This window comes from Benincasa hispida, chromosome 3 (genome assembly GCF_009727055.1).
Source record: "Benincasa hispida cultivar B227 chromosome 3, ASM972705v1, whole genome shotgun sequence".
Lineage (NCBI taxonomy): Eukaryota > Viridiplantae > Streptophyta > Magnoliopsida > Cucurbitales > Cucurbitaceae > Benincasa > Benincasa hispida.
In genome coordinates this window covers 65,650,986-65,675,920 of record NC_052351.1, presented here as the reverse complement: position 1 = coordinate 65,675,920, position 24,935 = coordinate 65,650,986, and the positions used below count along the sequence as shown (strand labels likewise).

The following is a 24,935-nucleotide window of genomic DNA, read 5'->3' as shown; positions in this document are numbered from 1 at the left end:
TGTGAAGGTTCGACTTACTGATTATGGTATATATGGACAGAAATATATCTACAGTGAGGAGAGTGCAACTATCGAGCTATAGTGGTATGTCTTGATAGTTAACGAATATTAATTCATTCGATTAAAGAGTTTTAACGAATTAATTACAAATCGTTGGAGCTCATGATCTGTAGGTCCATTAGGTCCCTCTACTAGCTCATTAAATTGGAATAACAAATTGAGCATTGATGTATGAAATTAGGGTTATGAATTTGAAATGTTCAAATCCAATTTTGGGGTTTTCGATTGATTGTATATGATACAAATTATAAACGTTAATTTAATTGAAATTAAACGAAAATGAAAAAATAAATTATATTTAAATTATGATTTAAATATAAAATTGATTTATTGGTGATATTGATATTTTATTAATTTAATATTTAGATATTAAATTAATATTATTTTAAATAAAAAGTTTAATTAAAAATCAATTAAAAAATTAGTTTTATTAATTAATTATTTTTTAACTAATTCTATAAAACTAATTTTAAAAAGTAAAAATTAAAATAATAATGATTTTTTAAATCATTTTTAGTTAGTGGATTTTTTCAATTTTTGGGAAAAATCTACTAACCATTTTTGTGGGAGAGTCACCAAATTCCATTTTTAGTTTTAATGATTTTCAAGCTGGAGCTGTTCTTCATGCAACCCTATACATTTGCATGAATTCTTCCTATATATAGAAGCTCCATGCATGAAGAACATGAAGCATTCTGAGTTATACTTTCTGAAGTGATAACCTAAAAATCCTACACTTGTTCTTCATCAATTCAACTTGATTTAGTGTTTCCACCACACGTTCCAACTTGAGCATAGTAGAGAAGATCTTGATGGTAGTCCTCTCGGTGTTTCAAGCACTATCTTGGTGGATTTCAGCTGAATTTGTGGAGGAAATCTTTAAAGGTAATATGTGTTTCAAACACTCTTATGAATATCATATGAACAACATGCTTAAAAATCAAATTAAAGTGCTTGCGCTGATGAAAATTGTAAAATAATAATAATAAAACAATTAACAACAAGAAAGCAAGACGACAATGGATGCATCCCAAACCAAATAGGAATGCTTTGCGTTCATCTAACTCAACTGGATTGAGTTTAGGGGTGTGTTGCACTCGCATGTGTCCTTTGACCGTCCTTAGCCAAATGCACTATGTTGAGGCATCCTCTAGAAATGCATTAGTTAAGGAGTGTGTTGCAGGGACATATGCGTTGTTGCCTGTCCTCTGCAAAGATACAGTTGCGTTGGTGAGCGTAATGCGTTATTCTTGTTCATGCGTCCATTCAAATAAAATATTAAAGAAAAAATTTGTTTGGTAATTTGGGAAGAAGTCCAATCGATTCGTATCCCCAAGCAATTATGACTTGGCAAACGAAAGGACACTTTTTCTAAAATTCCATAAATGAGGGAGGTGAAACAACGTGCCTGTTGAGCTGCTCGAGGCTAGTCGCCGCGAAAATCGCGTTGGGCCCCACCACGGCCCAACATATAAATACGACCTCCTCCTTCATTGGAAACCCTTTACCTCAATTTGGCGAACTAGAAACCCTAAGCGTCTTGCATCCCAAACCTTTCTTTCTCCCCAACAACTCGAGTTTTTACCAGACCTTTCCAAGGTCGTATCCATGGCTGACCAAACCCCAAACCAATCCACTTCACCTTCACCTTCCACCCCTGATCAAGTAGCCATGCGAGAGGTAGCATTCCTAGCTGCCAGTCGCAGGCTTGTCGTCCAAGCCCACACCATCCCCAGATTCGCCGGAAGATCCCGGAGAAATCCTTTGACCGTTAGGCCTCCTGTGTTCAAGAGAGGAGGAAGCACCGAGACCAACACCTCCCGTCTCTACTGAAATCAAAAGGAAGAGACGAGATGATACGGTGGTGTTTGGCAACATCCTAAGTACCTTGGAGCAACGAGGTAGACTACCCGAGGCAGGGGTTGTAAACCAACCACTGCCTACGGAGGAGGAGGCGGTGGTAGTGGCGGATGAACCAGTGAAGGATAGAGTAGTGATGGTGGAAGAAATAGTGGTTGAAGAAGAAGAAAAGGAGAATGATGTTCTGGTCCCGGAGACTCAGGAGGCAACTGTCATCGCAAAAATTTATAATGAACCTTCAAGAAGAGAAGAAGAAGAGATCGCAATCGAGGAGGCCAAGGAAGCAGAGGTTGCATTAGTGACCCCTGACATTACAATGGAAGAGGTTGCAGGGGATGCGCGGCCAGAAGATGCCGAGAAGGAAGATAAGAAGAAGAAGAAGCAGCCAGAAGTGGCTGAAAAGAAAGATAAGAAGAAAAAGAAAAAGGGAAAGAAGGCTGGAGAGGCGAAGTCTTCACATCATTGCAAGGCAAGAAAGAACAAAGAGCAAAAGGATGACGATGATGATGAAGAGGCCAAGAAGAAGAGGAAAAAGAAGGAGAAAGAGGAGAGAAAATTGTGCCGACGTGAGAAGAGGCACCTAAGAGAAGAAGAAGAAGCGAAACAGAGGGTTGCGAGCCCTGATGGAGAATTAACCTCCGTAAGGGAGGATAGGGGGGGAAACGACGCAGTTGATGGAACTGGCGCAACCTGAAGCAACGCAAATAGTTGCGACGGATGAAGGAGAATAAATAGAGGGAACCCCCCTAATGCGGCGCCGTAGGGAGAATGCGCCGCAAGGGTCCACAATTGACATTCAAAAATTAATTTTGGCATTGGAAGAGAAGGAGAGAAAAAGAAAAGAAGAGGAGGAGAAGCAAGAAAAGATGGAGAGGGGCAAGCTCATCATCGTAGAGGGGGATAGAAGAAGAAGATTGGAGTTTGAAGAAATGCGACGCAATAATGAGCTTGCCAGACTTGAAGGGATCTGGATGTGCGAGGAGGAATAACGTCTGTTGCTGGCCTCTGAGCAATTCAAAGAAGAGTTTGCGAGAGAAGAAAGGGAAGAAGAAGAATAAGAGAGAAGGAAGAAGGAATAAGAGGACAAATTGTTGTTGGAGGAGAAGAGGAAGAAGCGTGAAACCAATAAGAAGCGCTTAATAAGAGTAAGGGCAAAGAGCTCGCTGACGCAAGAAAAAAAAAAACAGCACAGAGAGTGGGAAAAGAGAGAACGGCAAGCAACCCGCCGTGCGTTGGCAAAAGGCAAGGATGTAGCAGAAAGCAGCGAACCCGCGGCGGCCAAGAAGCGATCATCAAAGAAAAAGGAGAACGATGATATGTTGATTGAGATGGGCTTCTATCCTACGCCGACTCCACTACCTGACCTCATCACAAGCGTAATTGTGGAGCATGGGTGGGACACATTCTGCCAGTGCCCATCCATCATAGTGCCTCAGGTAGTGCGAAGCTTTTACCGCGGGTGCTTACATGAAAATAGGGATGCGGTGACCTTTAAGGGAGAGACAGTATCCTTCAACGTAAGGAACATCAACGAAATTTATCAAATGAAGGACAACCCTGATGTGCCAGGGAACAAGATTATTGATGATCCCATAGAAGAGCAAATAGAGGACGCGTTGAAGATACTAATGCAACCGGGCATGAAGTGGTCGGTCTCACCCAAAGGCATCGTACCTTAGAGTTCAAGTCCTTGCTACGGAGGAAAGGCTCTGGGTTTATTTGATCAAGAAGCGGCTAATCCCAACGACGCACGACAGAATTGTATCAAGGATCGGGTCATGGCCACATACTGCATAGCCCGCGGCATTCCTATCGACGTAGGGCAGTTGATCGCGAGGCAGATCAAAGCATTAGTGGGGCATGTTTGGGGGTAGTACTTCTTCCCATGGATCGTATCAAGTTTATGTCTGTCTATGGGTGTAGGCATTAATGAGGAGCCCATGCCAGAAGTCCACGACCTCATCAACATAAAAATCTTGAGGATGCTCCTCAAACATTCTCCACAATGCCCCGAGCTATCAGCAAAGAGGTCTGCGATCGATTTGAATGTGTCGTTGGAACCTAGACCAAAAAGAAGACAAAGAGAGGATAAGGGAAAAGAGAAGGTTCAGGATTCACCAACATAAAATCTGGAACCCATGGACCCTCTTCCCTTAGTCATCCGGCCTCCAAGCCCGCCGAGCCCACCAGCGCAACCCTTTTCCCCCTTACACAAGAATTTTACAAACCTTCTTCTTGTCCCCAACTTTCCTATTTACTCAGCAGCCCCACCTTCACCACTAGCATCATCACCATAACCCACCATTCCACCACCGCAAGTTGATGACCCACATGATTTGGGTGAAGGCACCTCTGCCCAACCCCAAAACGATGCTGGCGAGACATCGCAGGCATAACCCTCCATCACCGCCATGGCTGCTGATTTAGCAGAAATGAGATCTCTCTTTTCCCAACAACAACAACTCTTCTCTCAACAACAACACTTCTTCAATCAACAATTTGAGGTAGTAATGGAGCGCATTGATGAGATTCAACACAGTGCCGCCACATCAAGAGAGGCACTGTTCAACATGTAGCGTAACATTTATAAAGTCCATATGCACCAGAGAATGATTGCGGGGGGTAATAAAAAATACTTCCACTTTCTCACCGTATATCTTCATGGTCCTATAATGCCCCTACATCTCCGGCAGCATTTAAATTTTGAAGACGCACCTCATGCACCACCTCAAAATCCGCCAGATCCCTCTGCTCCTCAACCTTAATATTTCCACTTTCTTCCAATACGATTTTTTTATGCGACCATTCTTTATTTATTAATATTTAATTCATTTATTCTTTGTAAAGTAATCAAATTCTTTGGCTCTTGTACAGCCAATAGAAAATTTTGTAATGCGTTCATTTGTAATTTATTCGTATACTTTGTTAATAGTCAATACAACCAGAGTATATATTCACTCCACTTTTTGCCTGTGCCTTTTTCTTTATCTTCCTTTGCTAATTTTTGTAATGTTCTTAATCTCTTATTTTTACGATCTTCATTGCGTTGCTATGATGTATTATATGTTTCCACTTAGAAACATTTCCCATACTTAGTAAATTCTGATTAACACATAGTTAATTCTTAGTTTAGCAGTATTTTACCTTTTATCTTACAAAGTTTTGCTCAAACCTTCTTTTTGAAATTTTCTTCTAAGTCTGTCTCTTATACACATCTAGATGTGTATAAGAGACAGGGCCTACATCAAGGTGGGTAACTAGGATCAACGACAAACACACACAAAAAAAAAAAAAAAACTCCAATGTCAACGCAAGGGAAAACCCTTAAAAATATTCCCAACCTGATAAGAGTTTAGTTGTGAAAGGAGCCTTCTCGTAGTTGGATGTTCGTATGACACTCGTAGGAGCAAGCCAAAATGAAGGTGGGTTTCCAAGATCAACGCAAAACGATAAAAAAAAAAAGAAAAAATATAGATTTATATAATACAAAAAAAATGCAAGAGACAACTCCTCTGATCCTCATGAGTTGAAGTTGAAATTGGCACATAACCGAAGTTGGATATCCGCATGACACCCGTGGGAATAAGCCAAAATAAAGAGTGTAACCATGACCAACAATCTCTAAATAAAGAAATGACGCAAATTTTTGCTCACCGCATGTAGATACATCGAGTTGTTTTGACAAAGAGGAGATAAACATTCTATTTTGAAAACTAGAAAAGCATATTTGAGCAGAATTTTGTCATATAGAAGAATAAAGTAGGGCTTGCTAAGAATTAGTAAGGATAGAAGGAAATTGTGATGTCAAGTAATGTGCCTAAATATAGCATTCAGAGCAACCAATCGTCGCAAAAATAGAGGATAGGAATTGAGCATGATTGCCTTAGTAGAAGATATGTTTGAGGACAAGCATATATCTAAATTTGGGGGTGTGATAACTTGTAGAAATACAAGTTATTTATGCCACCTTATCTAGATATTGCGGCCAAAAGTTAGCAAATATGCGCCAATTGTATAAAAATTAGCCTAATATTACAATAATTATAAATGTTTGTAATTACACCCACTAACACTATAAAGATGGAAGACAAGACGAATTTTACTCTGTTTTGTAGGAGACCAAGTCACCGCTTGTGCTAAAGGCTCATGAGAAACTAATCAACGCATCTCTGTCACAATGCGCCCATCAATCAACAATAAAGAGACGATTACCGCAATGACGGTGCAATGCGAAAGTCGATCCAGAGCTGTGTTTCAACCGCATGCGGTAATAAAAACAACACTGCATGCGAACCTAAGATCGAAAGATGCAGCTGAGCAACGCAAAAGCGGAGGATTGAGACACGTGTACAACTAACGGTTGTGCAGAATTGACGGTCTGATTGCATAACAGAAGGAATAATATCCCTCCATCTTCATTACCATAACCATCAAGTGGGGACCACAAGGTCGGAGTCAAAGATCTGCACCTATAAATACCCCATTGATTTCAGAGAAAAGATATGCTACTTGATACAGGGTAAGTGCTGCAAAATTGTTGAGAGAAAAGGCTGAGCTGAGTGCTTAAGAGAAAAAATTCGGGAAGAAAACGAGATAAGGCCGAGAGGTGAATATCAGATTGAATTTGCCAAACACCCGATTGAAAGCTCTGGGCAAAGATCCCTGCTACCGGTGGAGCAAGCCTGAGAGGGAAGCTCTTCCTGCCATCAAATCCATCCTATCTGGCAAACAGATCTCCATCAAATCATGTATCTGTCTATCTCTTTCATCGTTGTATTTCACTGTTTCTTTATCTCTTCATTCACACACAATGTATCAAACGCTTAATAGAGATAATAAATGTTTCGATAGCTTCCATTTACCATTTTCTGTTTATTTCCGTTCACCCGTCAATCACTTTTTTCATGATGTTTTCTTAATTCCCTGATAAGCAATATGAATTAACCAAGTACTTAATCTATGTTAAAGATATAAAATGCGTTTAGCTAAGGCATGCTAGACGACATCTTCACTTGTGAGAGCAGAAGTGAAGATGCCATTCTGATCTATCGAGAGAGGGTTATAAGAATGCGTTAACTAAAGCGAGTAGTACTTCTAGACATGGAAGCAACCCTGCGTTCATTACGTTAGTCTCTGTCTCACCACAGACATGTGGGAGCGCGACCGATCACTGAGAGGTGTACGACAAGAGAAGAGTGGAACAGTATTTGTAGCTTCAATGCAATTGAGAACTTCCGCTGTTTATATTATTTATGTTTCTCTTTCTATTCTATTCATAAGACTTGCCGCCGCATCCCACGTCTTTGCACAACTTTCACAGCCAGCCTTGACCCTAGCATCTTGTACATGAAGCCTATATCTTGTATCATCTAGCTTAGGTTTACTGTATTTTCATTTTATTATCACATCTTTGCTGCTTTACTTTACTTTATCACAATTTATATACCTATACAAACACACTTTTAAAGACTGAAAAACCTGGTCGCATATATCATGAACATACCACAATAATTGAAACCAGTCCCGGTGTTCGACCTCAGATCATACCGAGAAACTTGCAGTGGAATTACACTTGGTTTTATCGTAAGGCAACTTGTGACAATGCACGACATACTACGTGAACAACCATCATTAACGCATATCTAGCGGTAGTATCGCATCATTTCGAGCATAGAACATCATACATTTTACCTATCCAAAAGTGAGTCAACATCTACCATATTTCTAGCGTATTCCAGACTCATTAGTGACAACTTATTCTGTCGGGATATCAATTTTCGATGGAGTATTTGTAGTTGGTATATGTGACCTAATTACTTTCTTTGCATTTATAAAATGCATCTGGTAGTTGATTTGCTATATTTTTCAAATGAATTATTTTCTAAACTTCAAGTTCACATTGATCTATATAGGGATCTAAATAATAACGATGCATTCCATGTAATTTCTTTTTCCAACTTCTTAATTCCTCCCTCTAATGTTGAAAAATTTTTCTCATTAAAATGACAATCGGAAAATCGTGCAGTAAATACATCACTCGTTAGGAGTTCAAGATATTTGAAATTGATGGAGAATCATATCCAATATATATTCCTAACCTCATTTGAGGATTAATTTTAGTGTGTTGTGGTGGAGAAATCGAAACATAAACTGCACACCCAAAATTTCCCAGATGGAAAATATTTGGCTCATGACCCTAAGCTAATCGTAATGGCAAGTACTTATGGTAAGCTACTGGCTTAATGCGTGCAAGTGATGCTCCATGCAAAATAGCATGTCTCCATACAGATGAAGGAAGCTGAGCTCTCATAAGTAGTGGTCTTGCAATTAATTGTAAACGTTTTATAAATGATTCTGCTAAACTATTTTGTGTATGAATATGAGCTACAGGATGTTCAACACTTATCCCAATTGACATATAATAATTATCAAAAGCTTGGGATGTAAATTCACCAGCATTATCAAGACGAATGGTTCTAATTGTATAATCAAGAAATTGTGCTCTTATCTTAATTATTTGAACAAGTAATCTTGCAAATACAAGATTTCGACTTGATAATCAGCACATGTGTGACCATATACTGGATGCATCTATTGTGTTCATTATTGCATATGTTTCACTTACTCGTATATGAGTATAATATAATAAAAAAGATAAATCAGACAACTTTTCCAATATATGTTGTCCATTTGAGACAATAAAAATAATATATAGATATTCCACATTATTCTTACTATCAGTTTCAATATGATAACCATTGCAACGTATATCTTGAAAACTTAGAAGATTTCTCTTTGATTGACTAGAGAATAATGCATTGTCAATTGTAAATTTTGTTTCTCTAGGCAAAATAATATTTGTTTTTCCAAAACCTTTGATCAGATTTGCAGAACCTGATATCGTATTGACTTTTGTTTTAGTATTGTCAGTTTGGAAAAATATTTTTTTACTTGTAAGTATTGTATGTGTAGTTGCACTATCTGCCATATACAAATCTTCTTTGCTCATTTTTAGTCACCTAACATATGAAAATGATACATGTTTCTTCATTAAAAGAAAACAATTACACTAAGAAAAAAAACACTTAAAATATATAAATGTTACTAAAAAAAACATGAAGATAGATTTAAAAAAAACAACAACAACATTAAGTCTAGATATTCTCAAAGTCAAAAGAAACATTTGATGTTCCAGCAACTGTGTCAATCTTCTTTTTAGGAGATTCAAAGAAGTTCACCACATCCAAATTTGTCATGTGGGATGGGTCAAATATGTTATTATCCTGGTATGCTAAATTTGCTTCCACATTTTTATCTTTTTCCTTCAAGGAGGCTTGATAGAGGTCAACTAAGTGTTTTGATGTACAACAGGTATGTAACCAATACCCAGTCATTTCACATCGAAAGCATTTATTTTCAACACTTTTTGAACTCTTATCTTGTGGAGTTTTTCCTTTGTGATCATCATTTTGTGTGATTCTTTTGGAATTTGAATGATTAAAATGACCACCACGAAAATAATAATTATTTCTCCCTCTTCCACGGTCACAACCTCGACCACGATTATTATTAAAATTCACAGCATTCACTTTAGGGAATGGTGTCATTCCGATTGGTCGAGATTCATGATTTTTCATCAATAACCCGTTATTTTGTTCGGCCATGAAAAGACATGAAATTAATTTAGAATACTGTTTAAAACCTTTCTCTCGATATTGCTGCTGTAGGAGTATATTCGAGACACGAAATGTAGAAAATGTCTTCTCTAACATATCAGCATCAATAATTTTTTATCCGCATAACAACAATTTTTAACTGATTTAAATAATGCAGAATTGTAATCACTTACTGATTTAAAATCTTGTAGCCTCATCCACTCATAACGAGCTTTAGGAAGAATAACTGTCTTTTGATGATCATACCTTTCTTTTAAATTTTTCCACAAGATATGGGGATCTTTTATTGTATGATACTCCATTTTCTTTTAAATGGAGTATTATACCTTTCTTTTAAACTTTTAAATTCTTTTAATTTTTGATGATCATACCTTTCTTTTAAATTTTTTCACGAGATATGGGGATCTTTTATTGTATGATACTCCATTTCAATCCCTCATGGATATGACGACGAAGGAAAATCATAGCTTTTGCTTTGTCCTGATTGGATATTGTATTTTCTTTTTTAATAGTCTCCCCAAGATTCATAGCATCTAGGTGGATTTCGGCATCAAGTACCGATGACAAATAATTATTGTCGTTAATATCAAGGGTGGCGAATTCTAATTTTGTGAGATTTTTCATGACAACACTATCATAAAATATTGTACTTATGTTAGAAATTTAATAGATATTGAATATGAAAAATAATATTAAATTTATTAATTATAACAAAGAGGGAAAAACTGAGATACCTTTAATACTTACCTTTAGGGGGGAAACGACGGGAGTTCGTTCTGATAATGTGATGTGAAATTGAGGAGCACAACGAGAACGCGGATATAGAGAAAATATACTATAAGAATAATAATAAATATAATATAATATAAAATAAAATAACTAAAATCATAAAATAACTAAAATTATAAAATTGGATAATAGAAAATTTAGTGGAATTTGAAGTGGATTTCTTACCAATAGGTGTGTGATTTTAAGATCCACCAAATGCCACTATTTATAGGGAAAGTGGCAAGTAGGATGTGGACTTACATGGACACCAAGCATGAATAACTACAAGACACATAAACAACATGAAGGGTGACACATGACTGTTGGGACACTAAGCAATAGCATCTATCCATTATTATAGATTCATAATAAAAACAAACTTTTTTTTTTTTTTTTTTGCAAATACTTTTTAAGTTCCCCTATTTTTCCCAATATTTTCTAAAAATACTATACTATTAAACTCAAACCTAGTTTCAAGTATTTATACTAGTATTGAGTATCATTTCAATTCAAATGAGTTAAAGACAAACCACGTTTTAAAATCAAACAAGTTTTGGTGAATCAAAGTGCTTGATTTCATTTGTGGTGAAGATGTTTTTGATTCTCACAATATCTGGCTTAAATTATGAATGTCAAAGCAAAGAACAAAGTTAACCCTAACTCTTCATTAACATTAACATATTGCTAAGGGCATCTTTTGAAATGATTTTGAATTGGTTAAAGTCACATTTGTCATGGTCATAATTACTTTGAAACATATTTTTAATCATTCAAAATCAATTTACAATACTATTTTTCCTTTGAGGGAAAGATCAATGAATCTCAAGGAATGCCTGCACAAAATTGGACAAAAAATTTGGCATTGCTGCCATGGGAAAAAACTTGACCCTACACATCAAATTTGCCAATACTATTCTTCAGGACAATGTCACCTTGAACTTGAAGTCAAACTGATTCCTGCCCTTGTGAATAGTAACAAGGAGTAAATATAATATACCAGAACCAGAGGGTTGTTCATGGATTATGAATTTAGGCTAATTGGATTTTACCTCCTACAAGATCGACCAATAGAGACAGAACAAAGAAAGGTTAACAAAGTAAATAATTAGCCTAAAATAAGTAGGTAATTTTGAGTAGGTGTTGGAACAAATGTCAATCATCATTGTCATGTCGTTGAAAATTCACTGCCTTTAAAGCAAAATTCAGCATGACCTCGGTGCTAAATCGCATATGCCCGTTGCTCTCCAAGTTTAATACGAATTCCAAACTTAAGTGTAAGCCGGAGAAAGGAATGAAATCGTTGAAAATTATGTGCAGATTACATAGAGAAACAAAGAAGAGAGATAATTGATTTTCTTATATAATTTTTTTCCAATTTTTGAGAGCTTTTTAAAGGAAAGATAAGATCCATTTTTTAAACAAAAAAGAAAATGTTTTGAAATTAATTTTAAAATTGTTTTAGAATTAATTGAGGTTAATTCTTGGAATTAATTTCAAACGGTAATAAAACCTCTTTTCCGTTTTCTTTTCTTTTGCTATGTTAGTCATCCCCAACAATCCCTCACGAATGATTGGTATAGCAAACAAAACAAAAGGACATCTTATAAAACTTGTTTTCTGAACAAAGTTAGGAGGCCAAACTTAAACATCAATATCTTGACGATTTGAATTGATGCATAGTGAAACAGGGCAACAACTTTGTTAGAGAGTGAGTTACCTCTTAAACTTTCAATAACTATGGTTGAGATCCCACAACACGTTTTACTCCTTAAATTTCTATTGATTCCGTAATAAAAGTATGCTATTTAAGGCCATGCCATAGAACCTTGGGTTGGCGTGAAAGCTTTAAAAACAATTCTTAAACTTTTTCATAAAAGGTTGTCACACCTTCGCATTCATGTTTATTACTTCATCAAGTCTATCGTAATAGACCACTAAAAACTGAGCTATGAAGACTTCATATCTAGTCCATACCAGGACCAACTTCATTAAGTCTATCAAAGACAAACCACTAAAAAACTGAGCTATAAAGATTTTACAATTATCCATGAAATCCATATCAAGACCACCAAAGAAAAGGTCATGGAATTTAAATATTTTAATTCTATCCATCAAGTCCATACTAGGACCACCCAAAGAAATGGAGGGCTATGGAATATTTATGGGTTTGAGTCTCATGCTCACTGAGGATTCTTGAATTAATCTCTTTGTTAGGCCTTTGATTAGAGGATCTGCCAAGTTCCTCTTAGACCTCACAAAATCCAATGAGATAATTTCTCCTTTCAACAATTGTTTCACAACTCCATGTATGGTGCGCTTTGCCATTATACACACTATTATGATGTTCCAGTCTCCCAATAGACTTCTAAGCCACTCATTCTCTTGTTCTACTAATTCTCTAGTAATAAATTCAGACTTCATAGTGAACTTTTCTATATAAGTTTGTTTTGTTAGTTTCCATGAAATAGTTCATCCGTCCAATAAGAATACATATCCTCTAGTAAAGCTTACTCGTCATTCTATGTTACCCAGTTTGCATACACTACCTGTCTAATATGGCAGGAAATTATTAAAATGCAAACAATAATCTATTCTACCATTAAGAAGATACTTTTAATAAATGACGAAAAACAATCAAATGATCTTTATCAGGATTATGTATATATCTACTCAATCTTCTCACAACATATGCGATAATAGGTCTAGTATAATTCATGAAACCATAACATGTCCTACAATTTTTACATGTTCAGATCGAGAAACACTATCTTCTTTATTTTTCTTAAGACTCATAATAGTATCATAAGATATTTTGATAGTCTTTAAAGATATGATCAGTTTTTAAAACAAAAAAGAAAACCATTTGAAAATTTTTAAACTGTTTTATAATTAATTGAGATTAATTCTTGGAATTAATCACAAACAATTAATTCTTGAAACTAATTTCAAACGGAAATAAAACCTCTTTTTCGTTTTCTTTTCTTTTGCTATGTTAGCCATTTCCACAGTAGATCCTTATGGTGACAGATAGCAGTTAGCATCCGTTGATTTCTGCCACACAAAAGGTTCAGCTAACCAATTCTGAAGTTTCCAACGATATTCTCTCTTCAATCATTTTTGAAATGTATATCCCTTTCCATCTAGTTACTGCTCGACTGCTAGGTGAAGGCATAACAAAATATCCGCCAAGTTTGAGTAGACATTTACTTCAATCAGGAACTTTTTTCCTATTCCAAAAGTAATTGCACAATTATACATTTTATAATACATATACATACAAGAGAAAATATCCATTTTTTTCCTTTTCTTTTTTTAATTTGTTCTAGGAGGGGTTGATTTCAATATCTCAAAGTACCTATCAGCTTCCTACTGAAAGCACGCTGACTGCAATGGATCCGAGTGCAGATCCCGGAGATACTGTTGTACGCCATCAAATCTTCTGACTGTCTGATTGACATTGTTTGTTCGTCATGGATTCTCCTAGACAGTGCAATTTTTCCTGGGTGTGGTTGATGCGGAAGTTGGCCAAAAATTAGGATTTTTTAGCCCTAATTGGAGAAGCTCATGGCTAGAAATTTACCATAAATATCTATTCTCTAGGAAATATTAAAATCATTGTAATTTTATTTATTATCTATTATTTTAGGATTGCCAAAATTTCGATGTATTATTGTTATTTAATTTAATAGCACATTGAATGTATGTTTTATATTATTTTGTTTTGTATGTTGCATATAGTATACAATATAGATTAAAATCTCATCATAGGTTAAACATGTCATGCATCATATTTAAATATAATTATTATATTTAAGTTTCGGAATTTCCTTAAAGTATAGGGAAGTATGAAAATATTATTTAGTTTTCATCATTTGTAACAGAGTTATATTATATATTCAATGAAATGTTTACATGCATGGAAAATAAGATATAGTTTTTATTAATTCTTTATAATATAAGAGTTATATTATGAATTTAATGAAAAAAATATATGAATGATATTAATATATAGTTTTCATTCTTTATAACATACGTGTTATATTATATGATAATATGTTTATTTTTCTTATTAGTATTAATATAAGAGTTAAATTAATTAATGAAAAGACATGATCATGCATCATATTTATATATAATTATTATATTTATAATCTAGGTTAATTCCTAAAGTATGTATATGCATGATTATATTGTATAGTTTGCATGTTTGTAATATAAAAATCATATTATATGGTTTTAGAATATGATTGAAAGCATGCTTATTATATAGTTTTTCATTAACCTCAATATAAGAGTTATATTATCTATAGTTAATGAAATAGATATGCATGTAATATGTTTTTTATTAATCAAAATATAATGGTTATTTTTAATTAATAGTTTTATGAAATGCATATAATAAATTTTAATTTATTAATCTCATATATAATAATTATATGGTATGTTTAATAAATGAAAAACTTTGGATTGCATGCTAGCCTAAAGAGGTTAGGATAAGATTAATTAATTTGTTTTAAATTATTAAAAATTTGTTAATTAATTAATCTTCATTTTTATTTATAATAAGATTAGATTTAAAATAAATATTTTATTTATTTTAATAGGATTAAAATGAGAAAATAAAATATTAATAATAAAATATTTTCTATAAGGGAACCCTGACTAGGAAAGTTCTATCTAGGACTAGGGTATTTAAGCTGACCGTAAAGGAACATCCCTACCTGGGGGTTGAATTAGTCAATATTTTATTAAGCATTCAAGAGTGTCTTAATTTATTAAAGTATTTAATAAATTAAAACATTATAGTATAACTATCCAATATAGGTGTTGTATTGGGAAAAAAACTCAGTTAAATAAATATATTAGTCTAATTTTCCTAAGTTTAAGCCCTTAAACTTTAAAATACCTAGTGGGAGAAAAAGATGTATATAATATGTCATTGTCTCCTACGCTCTTCGGATAAGTACACACCGTGAGATACATGCTCGACTTCTGTCACCCTGGGCGTGATCTTCCTTCGAAAGGTGTTTACATGGGTCAATATCAAGGTGAATGGAGAAAGTATTTATAGTAAGTGGGAGAAGGACATGTGTCAACATATCCTATGGTCTCCTTTATTGGTGGACAATGTGAGACTTCATGCTTGGCTTCGTGTGACCCTCGGCATGATCTCCCTTCAGAAGGTATTTGCATAGGGTCAATGTCATGGTAAACTCCAGAAATTGATAGGGTTGTTATAGTTTTTACATCATTATTGTCCTTCTCTTTGACAGACTTATTGAGGTGAAACCGTAGTATCTAAAATGAAGGGTCACACTTATAGGAAATCTTTAAGTAAGTTAATGGTTTTCTGACCAAATAAATGATAACTTATCATTATAGGAATAGGAGTTATTTTGGTGTAATGATTGGTTAGGAAAATCTCAATCCAATGAAGGAAAAATTGACCACCCTTTGGTGGCGCTTGTTCTAAATCCCTAGAGTATCATAGCAATAGAAATTTTAAATTAATATGAATGAGATTCATATTATACCTATAAGGTTCCTTCCTAATTTCTATGTTGAACTTGAATGGATAATTGATTATATATTGTCAAATAACATATTTTATATATTTTAAAGTTATGTCTATTTCTCTCATGTGTTCTAATTTTTTTATTACCGATATACGTCAAATAAATAAAAAAAAATGTTGCTTGAAAAATGTCATTGACACTAAATGCGGTGTAATTTTTAATGTTTATCTTTGAATTGGAAAACATTCTCAAAATGTTATGCCAGTTCATAAATAGTACATAAATGGAGAGAAATTCTATTTATCTTCTAATAGACATATTAGATGTCAAACTTAGAGAATAAATGACTACAACAATATAGGATGTTGAAGTCAATATAAGTTTAATTTAGATAATTATCTAAATACTTTCAAGATTAAGTATTATGATAGTCCAAGAAAATATAGCTTATGTGACTGAAGCTAATAAGAAAATTGTTTCCAAATTAGCTTGGGAAGTCGTACTATGAGGAATTTTAGAAATACCTCAAAAAGAAAGAAAAATGAGAATAAATTTAATTTACTCCGTTCTTGGTGGTGAATAAAGATTTGCACCTAGATAGATGGATATGGATTCACTATCAAATATTTTCTTCACTACAATTAAATTGTATTTATTGGAGAATACTTAATGATGTAGAATAGCTTCTACAAGTTGGTACAAGGAAGCTCATCTCAGTTAAAGTAGTAGGAAACATTAAGATGTCATTGCTTATTTATGCTGAAAATGGTATTTTTATCACCATAAGAAAAATTCATTTTCTCCAAACTTTATTACTACATAATTCATATAGTATGAATATTTTTAGTAATAAGTACGTTTTTCAAAAATTTTTTGAGAATATGTTCAACCTTAAATAAGTACAATTTTATATCTGTTAAAAGTTAACACATGTGAATATTATTATTGAGAACTTCAGAATTAATGGCTCCCGTAAGAAATTTTTTTCTCATAGAAAGATACTTGGTCTTTGATAATTAAAGTTGATTATAATCAATTTATTGACTTTTACAAATAATCCTCTAAAGGTTAGAGTTAAATTTCTTTACCTATTTACCTATCTTGTTTTTCTATGCAAGATAGACATTGAACCTTCTTGGATAAGATCAGGTGACCAAAGAATATATTAGGCCTATACATAATGATCCAAAAGGTTTGGTGAAGGTAAAAGCCAAACATTATTATAAATATATCATCTATAGGATTGATGAATATTTAGCATATAAGTATCTCTATCTAATACAGCTTAAGCCTACATTTTCCTTGAATTGTTCAAAATAAATTTGACTAAACTTTAATTAATTAGGTAAGTCTATCAATACATATGATCTGATCATAATGGAGAGTACAAAAATCTTGGTACTAATTTTCAATGATAGAAAATGGGATTACATTCCAACTTGAAGCGATTTGTTATAAATTGTGTTTTGAAAGGAGAAATATGGCTTTGCTAGACTTGGTCATATATGAATGGTGAATATTTTGTTAAACATAGTCTCATCATTTAAAAGTTACACATTATTGTCATACTCTAGTTAGGATATGCAATAAAGATTGCATATTGAACATTATTCTTTCCAAAATTGTTTAAGAAACAATTTCGGATTATGGAATTGTTGTAAAACTTATTTACGACATTTCAGGATTTGGATATGTTGAGATACTTGTATCAAACAAATCTAAGAGGTATATAAACGTTCAAAGGTACCTAAATGTAGGTGGTCCTCAGATAGAAACAAAAATATTTTATACTATCCTAAATAGAATAACATATTTGTGTGACAAATACTAATTTTATAGATTTTTCAGATAAAATATTATAAACCTATGATAAGGTTAAATAGCATTGATGAAATGATTCCAAGTAAAATTACTTAATTGCTAACAATTGTTGTTAACCATTGAATGCATTTGAAAGTCAAATGTTTTCTTATAGTCAACTAGATAAATCTTCATCATAGTGGGAGAGTTATGAGATCACTCAATATTTACAAAAACTTATATGAAGTCAATGTAATCATGTTTGATGACAAGTTAAAGGCTTATTAACTTCATCGTAGTGGGAGAGTTATAAGGTAACTCAACCATTAAAATGACTGATGGGAGTCAAAGTTGTCATATTAGATGACAAAAATTGAAGTATGTTGACCAGAAGATGTATATCAAAGTCATAAGATAAAGTATTTGTAGTTCATCTCGATCTGAATTTGTGGATATTTTTGGTGGGATAAAACCCACAAGATATGGGTTGATCTACAAAAGAGACTTTAAAGTGTATCATAATGAAGATACAAATCTTCAATGTAAGACTCTTGGCAAAAGGTGAAAACCAGTGTCGCCACTGGTGAGAGAAATTAGACTCTGAGTCAATTTTCCCACTTGTTGCTATAATGGAGTCTTTATGCATGATTTGATTCATTATTTCGTATGAGATATGTAATGAATAATTTCTTTTGTGAAAATAAATTTAATGCATCTATATAAATTTGGGAAATTTTCAAATATTTAATAGCAAAATGTTTGTAGAATAGTATATATTCATTTGATAAATGACTTACATAATTAGAATCTTTGAAAATAAAGGGTTTGGTATAGTATTCTACCCATGACTTTATGAATACACTAATAATATTCTTGTACAGATAAGAAAATTATTAAATATTAAGTGAGAATTTTATCATGTTTTATATTGATGTCTAATTACTCATTATGAATAAAGTAAAATTTCAATTTAAAAGCTTTGATTACCAAACCATTTTCAAAGGAATGATTTGAAATTCTATAGTATATTAAATGTCCAAATAGGACATATTGTTAAACTTGTCTCAAGTACCTTATATTTACAAAATTGTTTGTTAAATATTTGATGCAATAACTTTAGCTACAATGATAGTGGAGTTCTAAAGTGAAGTTGATAAAGCTTAAGAATAATTTTCCTAAGACACCTCAAGGGTTGAGGATATATGATAATTTTCTTTAAGTAGGAGACAGTTGTTACATGAGACTAAATTAACATTTAGTATACAATTGGTTAGTTATATTAGTTCAATCAACGGTATGACTGTTGAGCATAAAAATTAACATTTTCTCATAACATTTGTGGATAATAAGTTGTTTACGTGTATAGAGTTTAAGATTTGATCTTTGGCAAAATACACTAAATATTATAATGATTTGAAGAAATGCAAGTTAAGATTTATCATGGCTAGTGTAATATGGACCACAAGAAAATTATTTTGCTTGTGAAGCAACAATTTGTATAGTCATAATATATCATTAAATCTAAAAGCAATTTTGGTTAAGATATTAGTCTATCACACTTTATGAGATATAGTGATGCAATACTAAAACTCAAGATGTTAGGAAACACCAAGGGTAAAAGGAAAATTGAGAGAAAGTGTCATGGTAGTGACCAAGATAATTTCATGATATATATTTTGATTTATATAAAAGGATTCTCCAGGCTAAAGTGTATAAGGATCACCTAGAATGTCTAGGACTACGAGACATGCCACATATGCACTAGGGCAAGGTGAGAATATGTTGGGTATAGAGTATACCCTAGCACATGTCTCATTTACTGGCTTATCAACTTTAGTACAAGTGGGAGATTGTTGGGATTTATACCCTAAAGCCTCATAGTTAATTAGTTACTTGACATAATATTTTATTGTTTTAAATATGCAATAATTAGTTACCAATTATGGGAAGAATCCAAGGTTATTTTATGAGACTTGAAACAGTATGTAATGGACATGTACGTGGATCATGTTTCAAGTAATAACTTAAAAGGTCTATAGTATATGGATTGAGGTTGGGTGTCTTATACTGATAACTCTATGGATACGATCCGCTTTGTATTTGTTACAAATGTTGTAAATGTTACAAACGATTTGATCCAAATAGTTCATGTGAAGACATGTGAGCGGGTATCCTATACAATGAGTTTGTATAAGATCAGACCGCAAAATACTTAATCTCTCATTGTAACACCCTTAATAGAAGAGATTAATATTTCATAGGATAACCATATAACTCGATCTCAATCCTGAATGAGTTATGGACTCTTGTCTATAAGGATAATCTTTTGATTTGTATGGGTGGGAGGGCCCAAGTCGCCGGCTTAATAAGCTTACCATTTTGGGTATTTTTCTAAGTAGGGAACTGGGAATATAACTTCACAAGATAGAATTCGCTCCCCGCCTTTAGGGAGAGTAGAGAAGTAGTTCCTTAAGTGCTAATTCTGGGTCTTAAAGAAAGAGTACATGCCCTCTCATTGGCCCGAGAGAGACTTCATTTATGATAAGACCATAAACAGATTGTTCATTAGAAGGATTAGTGGTACTTAAGAAGTAAGAGGTAATTACATGAGTAAAATGGTAATTTGACCCAATTATAATTACGAATTACTCATGAAGGATCGACTTACTATAATGGTTAAATCCAGAGTACAGTTGTGGGTCTTTAGTTGAATGACCCTCAGTTAATGAATTTTATTAACATAATTACCGAGTTGAATGTTGATCTCGAATCATTGAAGCTTCTAATTTTCAGGTTCATTAGGTCCCCTTGCTAGCTCATAACGGGTAAACAAGGACAAAGAGTTTTGAAAGAATTTGAATTATTCAAATTAAATAAGAAAATAATGTTAATTATATATAATACAATTAATATAATGTATATAGATACATTATAATATAAAGATAATTTTGTATGAGATTTAAAATTAAACTTTATAATAAAAGAGATTAATTGTATTTCTATATGAATAAGATTCAAATATAATATGAATTAGATTCATAATAAAACTATAAATTAAATATGAACGAGATTCATATTAAACTATAGATTATGTGAGAGATAAACATTTGAATAAGATTCAGATGCTTAATTAAATATTAGATATTTAATTTAATAAATTAATTATTTTTTTAGTTAATTAATGTAATTAAATATTTAATTAAATTAAATAGTTTACTCAAATATAAAGTGGGTATTATGGTTTTATAAAGAAAACACATGATTGATATGTGGTGGCTCAGCCAAAAAGGTTTGAGACGCTCTCACATTCCCACTTGATCTCTCCTTTCTCAATACTTTTATTGAGAAACAAGTCCTCTGTGAAAATCTCTCCAAAATAGAAATTCCCTTTATTTCTTTGTAAAAGAGGATCGCACCCTCTGGTCCTTGCCAGAGATATAACAAGGAATATCAATTGGAGGCGTCCCAAACGTGCTATGTTGATTTGTTCATGACAAGGGAATTTTTTAAGGTAATTCCTCTCAATCCAATTTATGTTCTTAAATCTATGCTTAGCTTGAAATTTATTTTAAATTTTGTATTTTCATTCTCCCTATTTCAAGACAAAGCGATAAATCACTTCTGCTATCGGATTCAATCCCTTCAGCCTCGGCCTAATCCTTGGTTGAGGCCGAGGTCGACCGGGCTTTTCCTTGCTTGAGCCCAATTAACCCTTTTTCTTAAACCTACTTCAGTTTCTTTGCCCAGTCGCTTTCTCTTCTTCGTTATGTCGATTTTACCCTTGATTCTAGAATCCACCCGTAACAAGCCCCTATTCCCAGATTAGGGCTCGTGGTCTTTCTAGCTATTAACCATTGATATTAATCCTAAGAACCTATATTCGGAGTACAACCTTCCCTTCAATTTCCACACTACCCTATCCCGAAACTTAATTCAGACTTGTTAGGGGTTGTTGGGCCTATCGAGCCATACCCTTTTGAGGTCCAACTGCTTTCCCAACGTGTTTCTCCATCGCATGACAAAGTTATGCACCAAGCTGTGTCCGGCCCACCTAAAGAATAGGCTCCTCATAAATTTTTTCCCTTTATACCATAGGTGTTCCTCAGGTCATGAACTGACTTGAAATATTATCCGGCTAACCCTTTTAAGACTTAACCAGCTTCTTGGTCTAATTCTCCGTCCCTAGGACAAAGTTGTGGTAACTTCTGCTTATCTTCAATAATCTTGTAGCTTGATCATTAGCCTTGTAGCTTCTTTGTTTTATCACACCTAGGTGAGGTTAATCTTCTTATCTTTTGTGATGGTTTTAAATTTGACCCATGGGTGTCACCAAATTTTGGACTTTGAATTTGGTTAGTTGACTGTAGGTGTCTAGCCCCCAGCTTTTCACCATAAATCTTTACTTAGAAAATTGCTCGAGTCTCAATTAGGTTTCTCATGGAAACCTTTTCTTTTGTGAATAATTAAGTCTCCTTTTGAGGTTTCTCAATTTTTTTTTATAAAACCTTTGTGTTTTGCAATTTCATAGAGTTATTTTAAGTTGAGGCTTTGAGCTATGTTCCAATGATCATTGTCTTAGACTGGTTATGATCCTTTTAAATTAATTATCACCTTTTCCCGTGCCTGAATCTTGTGTCTTACTTGTTATGGCTCCTATTGGGATTTATGCCCTAAAGTCTCGTAATTTATTAGTTAATTTAGTTTAATTATTAATTATGCAAATACTAATTTATCTATTAACCGAAAAAGTCCAAGGTTATTGTATGAAATCTTGAACATGTATGTAGTTAACATAGGGGTGGTTTATGTTCAAGAGATAACCTAGGGTGTGTTTGGCCCAAGGAGTTGGGAAGAAGAAGCAGGGAAATAGGAGTCTGTGAACTCCACTCCTTGTTTGGCTCAAGGAGTTGGTGGGTCCCACTATTAAAAAACATCAATTTTGTATCTTATCAACTCCTTACACTTTACTTCTATACTATATGGGCCCAGAAGCTCACAACTCCCTAAATTTCATAACTCTTTACTTCTCATTATTCCACTCCTTACCCCAAACACCTTCTAAAGGTCTATACTATATGGATAAGGTCGGGTGCCTTATCTTGGTGATAATATAGATACGACCTACTTTGTAATAGTTACAAATGGTTTAATTAAAATCGTTTATGTAGAGACATGTGAGTGGAGGTATCCTATACACAGAGTTTGTATAAGACCAGACAAAAAAATATTTAATCACTTTTTGTAAATCCGTGCATTTATGAGATTAATATTTCATAGGATGATTATGTGTGACTCGATCTTAATCCTGAGTGATTTATGAACTTCTTTGTGATGTCAGTCCTTTGATTTGCAAGGGTGAGAGTGGACTTGACTAAATAGAGAGTTGGAAACATAACTTCACAAGATGGAATTTACTTCTTCTTACATAGGGTAAGTGATAACTTGTAGAAATACAAGTTATTGTGGCTCATAAGTTGGAACAATTAGGGTCTTTAATGATAAAATCTCATCATTTTTAGAAGAAACGCATGGAATTACTCGAACATTATCGAACTCATGCAAAATAATGTTTATTGCCAAAGTACTGTGGCACTAACGCATGATTAAGAAAAGTGTCGCAGGCAAAGTTTAACGCATGAGCCATGCGTCGGAGGGATTCAACGCAAGGAAGATTCATTGATTCAGGCTGTTTGTGTCAAATCACCACTTGCAAGCATGGGAACCTGCAGCGGGCGGCGTCTAAAAAGCATCTGAGTTTCAGGCAGCTGACCAGGGTATGGAATTTAATGCTGCCCATCATCAAGCTGGAGAAGACCGACGCCTATAAATAGAAGAAATCCCACCAGAGTTCGCAGTTAGAAGTTCCAAGTTCTCAACTCTCAGTTTTAGTCTCAGTGTTAGCTTAGTCTTAGTTTTAGATCTTTAGAGCTGTGTTGTGGTGCCGAGAAGAACAAGAGGGAAGAGAACCACCACCATCGCCGATCAAGGAGTGGAGAAAGCCGAGCTCGAAAGAGACACTTCTTCTAATTCTTGCACAAATGGTTGTACACAAATAAAATTGAGCCAAAGAGGACAAGAGATTGTACTCTGCAACTTGACTCATTTCATTTCATCTTACTTATCACTTTCATCCTTTCATCTGATTAAGTATTGGCTTTGTAAAGACAATCAATTTCTTGATAAATTCACATATTTGATCTATCATACTTTGCCATTGTTTATTTCTTGTTTATGTTGGATGCATCTATATTTCATGCAAAATTCCATTTCGAACGCTTAAGCCAACTAAATCAATTGATAAAAGCATCTCTAGCTTAAACTATTCGAGAGAATAAGTAGGCCAGCATCAAGTTAGAATGCCTAGTATATTTAGAAATAGACTCACTGGTGTTTTATTGCATCATGTGTTTGACGCATACATCTTAGAGATAGGTATTGTATGATATTCGCATTGAGAAGTGTCGAATAGAGTCTAACGCATAAACGAAGATAAACAAGTCATCTCATTCAAATCATATTCTAGTTCGTGTACATCCAACTTAGATCGACGCATATCACTTGCATCAAACTCCATTTTCACACAACCCATCATTCTCTACTTGACCCTTTTGTATCTTCTTGCATACACACATAGCACCTTAGTGTAAATAACTCATTTCTCCATACACTTAGGATATCCCTACAACTGTTACAACGCATTGTCTGCATTAGCATTAATCTGAATCTCTAAGTTCGACCCTGGACTTACTAGGAACCTAAGTTGGATTTATACTTGGATCTAATTTAGGAAAACTTGAACGTCAATAGAGGAGTGTCATGCGTCCTGTTGCACATCTCTAACGCATCAACGCATCAATGCATCAACGCATCATTCATACTTAAACTTATTTTTCTAAATTATTTTATACAATACACTCTTAAGCTCGAATCACAAAATCAACGAACAAGTTTTTGGTGTCGTTGCCGGGGATTTAGCAACAAAGCTAACTAGAAATTTTGCTTATATCTTTTGTAGGAACACTTCAGCTGAGGGAGTATTACGAGCTAAGCCAAAGCTTGTAAATGTTTATGAGCAGGAAGAGCACTCCTGAACTTGTATACGACCCCAAAGTTGAAAGGACCTTCCAACGAAGAAATCGATCTAATCGTCGTCGTAGGTTAAATGAAATCTGTGATGTTACAAATGCTCCAAACAGTTGGACAATTTGGGGGTGCTCGAGGAGAAGACCCTCACGCCCACATGAAACATTTCCTG

At 33.9% G+C, this 24,935-nt stretch overlaps 1 protein-coding gene across 1 annotated transcript; it reads left to right on the top strand.

Moving 5' to 3' along the window:
- Window positions 1-1,668: 1,668 nt before the first annotated feature.
- LOC120073667 (retinitis pigmentosa 9 protein-like) lies at window positions 1,669-24,771 on the top strand. The gene is made up of 3 exons (XM_039026471.1): window positions 1,669-1,766; window positions 1,852-2,370; window positions 24,696-24,771. Exons 1-3 carry the CDS (start codon window positions 1,669-1,671, stop codon window positions 24,769-24,771), a joined length of 693 nt encoding a protein of 230 aa, XP_038882399.1.
- Window positions 24,772-24,935: the final 164 nt, after the last annotated feature.

Coding starts and splice junctions, on each gene's coding strand:
- LOC120073667 (XM_039026471.1), top strand. CDS start 1,669: ATGGCTGACCAAACCCCAAACCAATCCACTTCACCTTCACCTTCCACC. Junction 1,767..1,851: donor TTCCTAGCTGCCAGTCGCAG/GCTTGTCGTCCA, acceptor CCTGTGTTCAAG/AGAGGAGGAAGCACCGAGAC. Junction 2,371..24,695: donor AAGAAGGCTGGAGAGGCGAA/GTCTTCACATCA, acceptor TATCTTTTGTAG/GAACACTTCAGCTGAGGGAG.